Source organism: Dendronephthya gigantea, unplaced genomic scaffold (genome assembly GCF_004324835.1).
Source record: "Dendronephthya gigantea isolate DGI-Jeju-01 unplaced genomic scaffold, DenGig_1.0 000001F, whole genome shotgun sequence".
NCBI classification, from domain to species: Eukaryota; Metazoa; Cnidaria; class Anthozoa; order Malacalcyonacea; family Nephtheidae; genus Dendronephthya; species Dendronephthya gigantea.
In genome coordinates, this window is record NW_021163011.1 from 120,327 (window position 1) to 131,440 (window position 11,114).

Genomic DNA, 11,114 nt, shown 5'->3' on the forward strand with positions numbered 1-11,114 from the left:
AAGACACTTTCTGGGGGGGGGGCAATAGGGACCTTACGTTCGGTCGACCGTCGACGTTGTCGTAGTGCCAGCGTAAGGTCTTTAATATCCGCTAGGACACCGGAACTTGAAAGTACATGGCTTAGCCTTGTCATTTATGGTCAAGAAGGCAATGTATCTCGATTGGGTTTCGTCTGGCTGTCGAAATGCGACATCGCCATCGGAATTATCGACGATTACAGCTTCATTCTCGTTCGTACTTCTTATCATCACAGTTCCAACCAATCTATTTGTCTGTTTATCCATAATCATCGATCCAAATAAAGAACTTCGCACACAATTTAACTGCTTTACCTTCAACCTTGCTCTGGCAGACTTACTCGTTGGCTGTTTAACGGAGAGTCTAGCTGTATTTATCCACATCAAACAAAGCATCGATACGGAATTCGGTCATAGAGACTATCCAATGATCCAAAAGCTGCTACATATTCCATATTTTATCGCATCTTGTGCTTCCGTTTTGAGCATTTCAGCGTTAGCATTCGAAAGATGGCTTGCGTTGACATCGCCATTCAAATATCGTGTGTATTTTAGTGTCAAGCTCTGTGTCTTGATTTCCGTTATTATTTGGATAATAGCCCTTAGCTACGGTGCAATGAATATCTGGTTGGATTATATACTGGAGAATTTCATACTTGTGAACACAGCTTTGTTGTTTACAGGCACCGTGGTCAGTTTTGCCTGTTTAAGGATTCGCTGTACACTATTACAGGTAATTCGTACAAGAGTAGTATGTTGTGCTTTTTACCATAAGACCATAATTATTACCATATAGAGATATGTATTCTATTTGCTCGCGGTCCCCCAGTGCGAATCATTTGAAATATCCGTTAATTTTCCAAGTTCTTACCTGGGTTATACGATATTTAAGCGTTGCATTTACAACGGAAGTGACTAAACTTTATCTTTGTTATCTAAATTAATTAAGAATTTCTTTCACTTTGTAGAGCATCCGGTCGTTTTGTTTTTTATTTGTTAGATGATTAATTCAGTGGTGTCGATTAATTTTATTTCGTGATGATTTCTTCGCTCAACAATTGTATATATATTATTTATATATATATATATATATATATATATATATATATATATATATATATATATATATATACACCCATTTGCAAAAACGTTGGCGCAGATAGATAGATAGATACTCGAAGTCTAATTAGAATTGCATATGATTACATTTGCATGGGATTTCAATATCATCTATCTATCTGCGGCCAACGTTTTTGCAAATGGGTGTATATATATATAAATATAAATATATATATATATATATATATATATATATATATATATATATATATATATATATATATAACGTGTGTAAAACAATGTGCCCTCCCGGCTATCACCAGAGCGCAATGGTGACTCCTGCACTTGGGACACAGGACGTACGGTTACACATTGTTGGAATTGTATAGTGAAGTCACCAGAGTGCTCAAACTTATATATGTGAGCTTTGCATAATATATATATATATATATGATAACAAGAAAACACGCAAGAAGCTAGGACAGTTTAGGACTGCTCTTCTGGTTATAACAACGTGAGGTCATAAAAAACACTAGTACATTTATCTAAAAGCATAGCGAACCTAAATGTTGTTAGATACTTAGACAGCACATCGTAATTCAACGAAGTACGAATTTCATCGTATTCAAATTCCTGGAGGACGTGAACGTCATTTTTCGGTCGGTCTTCACTCTGGATTATGGTAGCTAAACGAATGTTATATATTATAGGTTTTCACTTCATGCTTATATACTATAATGCCGTGTTCTCGTTTTCAGGTTTCAAAGAACTTGGAATTAGAAGGTTTGCGCTCGTCTCAAAGAAACGACGCATACATTCAAAATCAATTAACAAAGACATTCGTGCTGATGATTGGCGCCTTGATGTGTTGTTACATCCCTGCATGTACTGCAGTGTATTACATGAACCTATGCAGTCCCTGCAACTGTGATGTGATCGAGTGGCTACGCGATCTTGTATTTTGGCTAATACTGCTAAATTCGGCAATGGATCCTTTCATATATGCCCTTCGCACCAGACCATTTCGTGATGCAGTGCGAAAAATCTTATCGTGTAAATGTGGACAGAGGAGGAGCGAAAGACAGCAAAGATTTACTGCCACTTTTCAGAACAGGAGAGGTTATGGAAAGCTAGCTAAACTTGTTCCTAACCAGAAAACATATGGCTCAACAAGTACAGCGAGTACTGAAATCTCGCAATAATTACATTTAAGCCTGGTTCACACTTGTCCTTGGTGCGCAAAATGCTTTGTCTATCGGAAAGTAATACAATGGATCCCCGATTCTTAGGAGCTAGTGCATGTGAACCAGGTCTAATGGAGTGTCTAAATTCAGTAGGCATTTAACTATTAAAACTGCATCATAATTGTTCGCAGATGGCTGAACACGAGGTCGAAACCGAGACGAAGTCGAGGTTTTTATTTAGTGACATTTTACCGAGCCTTGCGAGGCGATTGTTTTACAAAATAAGTGAAAATAAATGTTTTAAAAAACGTGAACCCGATATTTACAAAACGATATTTTATGCAAAATAAAATACGTTTTACGGTGTCTAATTTTATTTTGCATAAAAAGCTACGTTTTTTTTGTTATTTTGCATAAAATACTACGTCCAACGTAGTTTCTATACTTCGAAATAATTTTAGGCCATTTCTTTCGCTTGTTTCGTGGTTTTAGCTTGAGCAATTTCTCTAGAATTACTGATTTCTGCATGCATTTGTCACTTTGACAAAAACAACTCCTCGCCATTTTGAAAATTCCGCTTTGGCCAAAGATTATATTATGTAACATACTGAAAATTTTGATCGAACGCAACATTCTGATTAAACGCCTAATTACAAGTATGAAAATTCATGCGTGCATTAATTATCGGTGCAAAATTAATAGAGGAGGAATCAGTCTGTACAAAATGATCTCTGTCCGACATTCAGTTTCAGTATACAGTCATGCTCGATCCATAAAAAAAGTTATATCAACAGTTATTTACGTAAAAACTTGATACAATTTCTCTTAATAACGTTTATCCGGCAATCGAAGGGCGTAGTCTGAGACAGGTAGTTTTATTAATATAATTATATATAATTATAGAGGACGCTTTATTTAATTAAGGGCAACATATTATAAAGCCAATTCATGTTGTTACTTCGGCAACAGCTTACTTTAGTGTCTTACTTTAGTTGCGTAAAGGTCAGTCACACCAAATAGGACGGTTATTTTAAGATTGAGATCGCCAAGAAGAAACTGAATCCCTAGCGTAACCCAGGAGTATACATCAGGTAAGTGGACGCAGTGGCGGATCTTCGATTAGGAAGAATTTTTACAACCGCTCTAAAGTATACCGTGTGCATTCATTAGTGTAGATCTTTATTGTAAAAATAGTTTGGGATGTTTAAGATTTCGCATATATCACTTATATAGAAGAAATTACCACTGCAGGCTTGCAAGGCGTGCTATTCCTATTTTAAAACTTCTATTTGAAATGTCATAGATAAATAAGCTAATATATACTATAATTTATTTTGCCTTGTGGACCCGTCACTAATTTAGACGTAAAATTAATGTTTTCCGCTCTGCTTAATGTTCATCATATAGTTAAATACATAATATACATGCATCAGTATATTATTATATACAATACAAAGAAAACGATCACAGTTTAGAAACTTAAGATGGAAAGTTACAAAAAAGGCCTTCCTCTTCCTAACTAAATTGATATTACAGAACAAAAGTGTAATTTTTTTTTCTCATTCTTCATTCTTGATATGAATTGACAAGTTATATGCCAGTTTCAAAAGTCAGACAGGAAAACGAACAACTCGGTTATCGGTACCCAACATTCCGCTTCCCCCTCGCCCTCAATTTTAGAAAGACATAATTACAAATGATAAATGCTGTTGGAAATTAAATAGAGTGACGGAGAGTGAAGCAATCAGTTCGTTATAAATACAGCTTAAAGCAGTTTTCGACTTTTTCGCTCTAAATTCTGATTACTTTTGAAACGTAGTTTTCACAAAATAAAATATGAAGCAAATCGATGGACAATTAAAAAGAGGGATACAGACACATCAGATACGGATAGGCGATGAAAGAGAAGGATATATAATCGATAAGCTCCCAAGTGTTTTATACCAGTATAGGTGTATGTCTTTTTTTCCGTATTTGCCGTCTTTAAAAGATACATGCAGTTTACTTGCATGGGCTTAATAATTTATGTCGTTTTGCAAACACATAACTGATTACGAAATGCGCATCTCAACATTGCTTTATTTGTAGGTACTGTTTTGATGTTTTGAAGGTTGAATTAGCCAATTTTATTCATGCAATAATATTTTGTTTATTTTCAGCGGGTTCGAGATTTTCGATTATAAGTTGACAAACAATGCCGCTGCTGAATATCAAACATACAAATGAAACAGATACATCTGGAATGTCAGATAGTGATAGATTAAAATTGGAAGCCTATCTTGACCAACTTGCTTTCTGCACTGTTATTTTCAGGGAGTTATTTTAACTCTCCCATTATCCTTTTTTAGTGGAGTTAAAAATTTAACTATAGTTTTGGAGTAAAAATAACTCTCTTTGCGGGGTTAATAATTTTTAGACCTTATTAACTATGCAGAATTAACTCCTTTTGGGGGAGTTAAGCAATCTAACCCTCTTTTATGAGTTATTTTGACTCACCTATTACCCTTTTTTGGGGGTGATAAAAATTCAACTCTTTTTTTGGAGTTAAATAAAATTCAAAATGGCGTGCACAAGAGGAGCGGGTTAATAGTTTATTATAAATTTTAGTCTTATAAACGTGAATTGATTTAACTCTGGAGTGAAAAAGGCGGAAAAGGCTTGTAAAAATTACGAATGTTTGTGCCACTAATATAATTTGACTTCTAAACCCTATATTTTAACTTATATTGCTTTCTTCATCCCGATGTATAATGTTTCTTCCTACGGCATTTAACTTTTAAGTTCAAGTTTATAAGGCTGTTCTGTTCATCTGTATATCAAAGCCATTCCCCCCATAAAATAGGGAAAAATGGCAGGGCTGACGATGATCTATTGGTTATATATGTTATTTCTGGCTGTGAGGTCGTTATTTCCGTTTTCGAGACCGTCGGCACAGTTTTTTGTATCCGGGCCGAAGCTGCCGGTAAAATATAATGTGTTTATTTTTTAACCTTTGCCGTAGGCCGAGGGAAGTTTTCGAGACCGAGAGCACAGTTTTTGCCTCCGGGCTGAAGCTGCGGTGTATAACGTGTTTATTTTTTTACCTTTACATTATTGACTTCATGAAACACAAAAAAAGCAAAAAAATTAGCAAATAACTATATAAAAACTATAATTTCTGCAATCTACAAGGCTACAAGCCATTTCAGAATTTTAATACGTCAACAACTCCTTAAAAGGATATCCTAGTCGGGAAACAGCCAATGAAATGGCAGATATTGTTACCATAGCAACTAAATCACGGCAAATTCGGGCAAATCGACTAGAAAAACAACGTAAAATGCAGCGAAAAAAGGAGTAAAAAATCCAAACTAAGACGTTTTTCGGGTATGTTTTTTATTTCTAACATACTTTTAGCCTTTTCCGGAAAGGTTTTTACACATTTTAGCCTTACGTTGCTTTGGTTTGGCCGTTTTATTCACATTTCACACCGGGCCGGATGCATTTCAAGCGGGCCGGATGCAAAAATCAATATTAAATAAGACATTTTATCACTTTAAAATTTACAGTAATCAAAGTCTTTCAGAAGTAGTCCATAATTTAGGGTATAGGAAGAGTATTATTGAGGTTAAAAGCAACAACTGATGTTAGAATTATTTAAAAGTGGGCTATGAAAAGGTGATCCTTTCCGACAATTAATATAGCAATTCAGAGCTTTTGTATTGATCTGTCTTTTCAAATATACAACTCACAATATTATACAAATGCATGTGAATTGATAATAAGAAATTTTGTGAGATAAATTTACCAATATGACACTACGAGAACCTTTGGTTTTAATTTTTTTAGTTTAATAATCCAATACACAGACACAATTTGCATCAGAACTCTAAAAGTAGAAATAATATAACTCCGATAGTGGAGTTATCACTGCTTAACTCCTTTTTAAGAGTTACATTTTAACCCCTAAATGATAGTTATTCTGACTACAAAAACGGAGTTAATATTTTACTCCAAATCTGGAGTTACTTTTAACTCCAAAAAGTGAGTTGTTCTGTACCTTTTTCCGTAACTCCTATTTTAGGAGTTAAAATAACTCCCTCAAAATAACAGTGTGGTGGAAAGTTGTAATAGCCTTCATCGCTATACTCACAATTCTTGGAAATATTTGGGTCTTGATTTTGACCTGGAAAGAAAGAAGTCTTCATCAGCCAAATAAGTATTTTATCGCCTGTCTGGCTGTTGCTGATCTCTTGGTTGGGGTAATTTTAATACCACTGAACGTGTTTACCAGACTGAATTTCGATCCCAAGTCGGTGCGATCGACACCATCGGCTTTTTATCTTTGTCGTTTTATGGTGTGGATAGATACCATTGCGTTAGCGACATCCATTTTTTCCTTAACCATGATCAGTTTTGATCGATATCTTAAAATTAGCAAGCCACTTCTTTACAAATCTCTAATGACAACTTCCAGATCGTTGAAAATAATCTTCGTCTTAGTTTTCATTTCAATTTCCCTTGCCTCTTACTCCGTTACTCCCAATTCAGGAAGCTATGGAATTTTGGACACCGCGTTGGGAACTTGCAGTCACGAGCATGACCAAGATAAAGCCAAAACATTTTACCTTTTGTTGTCGATGAGTGCGTTCTTTATACCCGCATTAATAATAATGATCATGTATGCTCTTATATTTCTCGTTGCTCATAAACGAAACAAAATGCTTTCGAATGGTGGTTTGGGTCAAACATGCAACAGTCAGATTCAACGAACTGAATTACGTCAAGATATTAAAGTGATCAGAATGCTGTTGGTTGTCGTTGGACTTTTCATATGTTGCTGGGGTCCCTGGTTCTCTTGGATATTGATGTGGTTTTACTCTCCGAATTTTATTGATTGGGAAAGCGTTTCGCTAAACCACAGGTACCGGATAAACATATTTCATTTGATATCACGCACACTGCCATTTTTAAACAGTCTGTGCAATCCATTAATTTATGCCTGTTTCGATCGAACGTACCGGGAAGCTTCTAAGCACTTGTGTCGCCGAATGACGTGTCCACCTCACTCAAGAGACCGACAGCGTCAGCAACAGCAGAGCTACGTTCTTCCTGAACGTGCATGACGAAATTGAGTCAATTGGCTGATTGTTTGAAATATGCCCAATAAACCCACTTGCAACAACAGATAATAATACATATATATTAAATAGGCTAAACACATAGTACATCAGGAATTATGGTAATGCACCGCGAGAAATCATCTCAAGTAAATGTTGACAAAGAGACAGAAAGATAATCCACTTTTCAGAACGCACAAGGTTACTAGACTTACCAAGCTTTTTCTTACGATGGACAGTGATGAGTGATCCTCGTAGTAATAATATGTACAGCCTCTACCAAAAAAGCTGCGTGTACCCACACGGGTATCCCCTGTGAGGAAGGTTTACTTTGATGGGGTTTGTGAGGAAGGTTCAATGTAAAGCACTCTAATAATTATTAATCACATGCATGACGTCATTTTGAGAATAGTTTTTGAAACTTGAAATCTATCTGTTGATAAATCATTTAAAGTGACAAAATGCATGACCCAGCATGCTTTGCTCGACGCTTAATATCAACAATTTTGCAGGGAAAGCTTTTATTAAACGCCTACGTGTTTATATTAAAAATTATTAAACGCCGGCAACAGTGGGCGGCAGAATGCTTAATAATTAACTAAAGACGCGTATCGCTTATGCCCTGTATATCATTTCAACTCAAGGGCTAGGCCTTTCAATGAGGAAAATTAATTTTATTGGGGAAATGATTTCTCCGCCATAACTATTGGAGTTCACATATTTATACATAATATATCAGGTAAATAGAAGTTAAATTAAGGAAGCTATATAACAATATATTTCGGTTCCTGGCGTAAATTTTCATGTGGATCCCTCAAAAATATATTAAACGTAGAAAAAATATATTAAATATATTAGACGCTTGAGCCGTAGGTAGGTAATCCCTGATGCGAAAATACCTTTTATCCTCTTCCAACTCTGATTTTTCCGACTCGGCCGCTTCTTCCGAATGGAATTCTCCCGTACTCGAAATGCTATCCATTTCATCATCTGTGCATTCAGCAGTCGATTTCGTGTCCGTATCAGTTGGAATGCCATATGGTAGCATTTCAGCATCCTCATAACCACACTCTTCTTCGTTTATAATATTACACTGCACACCTAAACAAAAAAAAACAAATGCGTAATTGTAGCAACCATTTGACTATGAAGACATCGTGAGTTTTCCCTACAGCGCACGCCCCACGGATCCTTTTGCTTTTTTATCCTATATAGCAATAATGCAAATATAATGCTTTCTCTTAACTTTATCCTACAAATGCATAAATAGTTCTATCTTACATATTTTCTAAAAAACTGTAAAGCGGTATATTGCTATTGAAACACCTAGCTGGCAAATTTTATAGGCTGAAATATTATATGGGTTTCCCCTGCAGTGCGTACAATACCTTTGGAACGTTTCGCTTTAGCCATTTCATCATATTTGGCTTTAAGCGCAACATATTTGTTCCACGTTTTCCTCTTCACCTTTAACAAGTAAGCGCATCCAACACAACCACCAGTCTCTGTCGAAACACTGTTTTTCTATAAGAGTAGAAAGTCTGTTTCGGAGACGCAAGTCACACAACAATGTAAACACAATGAGGACAATGTCCTTCCGTGTTTTCTATAATAGATTCACGTTCAGTTCAGTTGTTACGCAAATTATTTACAGTACAATTTGAATGAATATGAATTGTTCGCGTACATTGCCAGGAGAAGCATCGATCAGCAGCTGTTCACTCATTTCCACATTTGCGTGATGTATAGGCTCAAGCTCGCTTGGTTCCTGTGGTTCGTTTTGCACGCACATACTTGCAGACAATGCTTCTTTTACAACCTATTGAAAATAGAAATATTCTATCTAAAAGCCAGTCTCAATAAGCATAGCCTATATTTAAACCATTAAGAAGTAAAAATCCCACAGCAATATAATCACAAATCATATAATATAAATGCAACGAAAGAGTATTTACCATTCTTTTGTCCCTCGCAGATGTAGGTTTGCATTCTGGCGACGCGAAAAACTTTGGAATCGCAACTATCCCAATTTCATCGGTGGCTAACCTTGGTACTTTGCCGGAGATACCAGAAAACATTTCCGTAAAATCTTCCTTGGCAAAGTGAACCGAACAAATACTTGAATTGGGAGTTGGGTCCCATTTGGCTCGTTTCAAGCGCACGAAGTCTATCCATTGCCTGCGTCTCTTTTTAGCTTGTGGCCTTTCGTCGCCAGAAAACGGTATAAAATGCAGCGATATTCCTTTCCCCGCATTGGATACATTAGAGCAACCACCTACAATACATCTATTCGGCATATTTTCAATTTGCGTGCCTTTTTTGCGCTGTCGCCCTCAGTGAATAATACACGCTATAATGTTTTTCGCATGAATGACCCAAACCGGTTCCTATTGTGACATCACAACATCGATTTTGCACCAATCCCTTTTGCGCGGTTTTCATTTTTTTTACATCGCAAAATACCATGTTTAAACGAGAATAACTTCTAAACTAAAATAGCTATTGCAATTCGGTTTTCGAATATCATATATACTGCCAATGACGATCAAAATATCAAAAATTCATTTTTGTGTTAGGAGCACTTTATAATTAAGAGCTTTAGGTTATTGCATGCACCTACAAAATTATGATTTAGAACGCTTTCGTGTTTTTTTTCTAATTTACAGTCTATTATAGTATAGAGCGCTACACATTTTGACATTTAAAACGAGTGTTTCCCGGTTTTTGTTTTATGTACATTTATAGACTGTTGATTATGGGATTGCAATATTATGGAATCGCTACGATCAACGACAAAATTCGAAATTAATCGATCGCAAGCATTTAAAAGAATTAAGGTTACTAAAAACCCTACAGCAGTTAGTTCACATTTCGTTTCATGTAGAGAATCGATAAATTGATGTGAAATGACAAAATCGTTTTCTTAACTCATTTGAATTTGTAAAAAAAAATGAGGGTAAAATAGAGGTATTCTTTTTAAATTTTCAATTCTTCTTAAAAGAAACAAACCCCTTAAAGAAAAAAGAAACAAATTATCAGCACCCTATATTAATCCGCAGATGCATGTGTAGCCAGACCCTACCCCCGTGTTGTTTCGGTGTTTATTGACTGTGCAAACAATTAATTATATAATTTCTCATCCGATGATTGTCATATAATAACGCGTTAAATTTGCATAGCGGTACCTTGTGTTTGTTGTGGCAAAAGCTTGGAGAGCTATTCAATTAGGTATTTTAATAAATAAAAAATACATGCACTCCGATCATAAGTGTTTTAATTTATTATGAACATCGAGAACGAATGTTTTATCGCGGGACATCCAAACATGATAAAAAAAAACAAAAATCGCTTGGATATCCCGGTGAGACACCGAGCTAGAGTTGTTCATAAGGTTTCTCAATTGAATATAGAGTCAAAAGATTTCCGGAAGGTGATTTCAATTAAATTTCTAACCATGTGTAAAACAGTTTGAAATCGGTTAGTTGAGATAAGCAGAAATAAAACCATGATACTAACAGTGAAAATTGGCAATTATAAAATTGAAAGGGTCAGGGCGTACAAGCTATTGGGGCTTGCTCTGCATGGATCCATGACGATTTGAACCGGAAGACCAATACAGAGAAAATTGTAAAAGAGCTCATAGAGCATAAAGTTTTGACGAAATAAAAACTATTATATCGCTGTTATTAGGCAAGATAAGGAATATAGAGCGCAGTGTAAAGTGTGATGATTCTTCAGCAGGGTGGAGATTCTA

At 35.7% G+C, this 11,114-nt stretch overlaps 1 protein-coding gene across 1 annotated transcript; it reads left to right on the top strand.

The window, feature by feature from the left end:
- Positions 1 to 5,508: 5,508 nt before the first annotated feature.
- Positions 5,509 to 7,175, top strand: LOC114530335 (adenosine receptor A2b-like). The gene is made up of 3 exons (XM_028551950.1): positions 5,509 to 5,575; positions 6,354 to 6,884; positions 7,165 to 7,175. The coding sequence occupies exons 1-3, from the start codon at positions 5,509 to 5,511 to the stop codon at positions 7,173 to 7,175; spliced, it is 609 nt and encodes a 202-aa protein (XP_028407751.1).
- The last annotated feature ends 3,939 nt before the right edge of the window (positions 7,176 to 11,114 follow it).

Coding starts and splice junctions, on each gene's coding strand:
- LOC114530335 (XM_028551950.1), top strand. CDS start 5,509: ATGGCAGATATTGTTACCATAGCAACTAAATCACGGCAAATTCGGGCA. Junction 5,576..6,353: donor AAATCGACTAGAAAAACAAC/GTAAAATGCAGC, acceptor TCAAAATAACAG/TGTGGTGGAAAGTTGTAATA.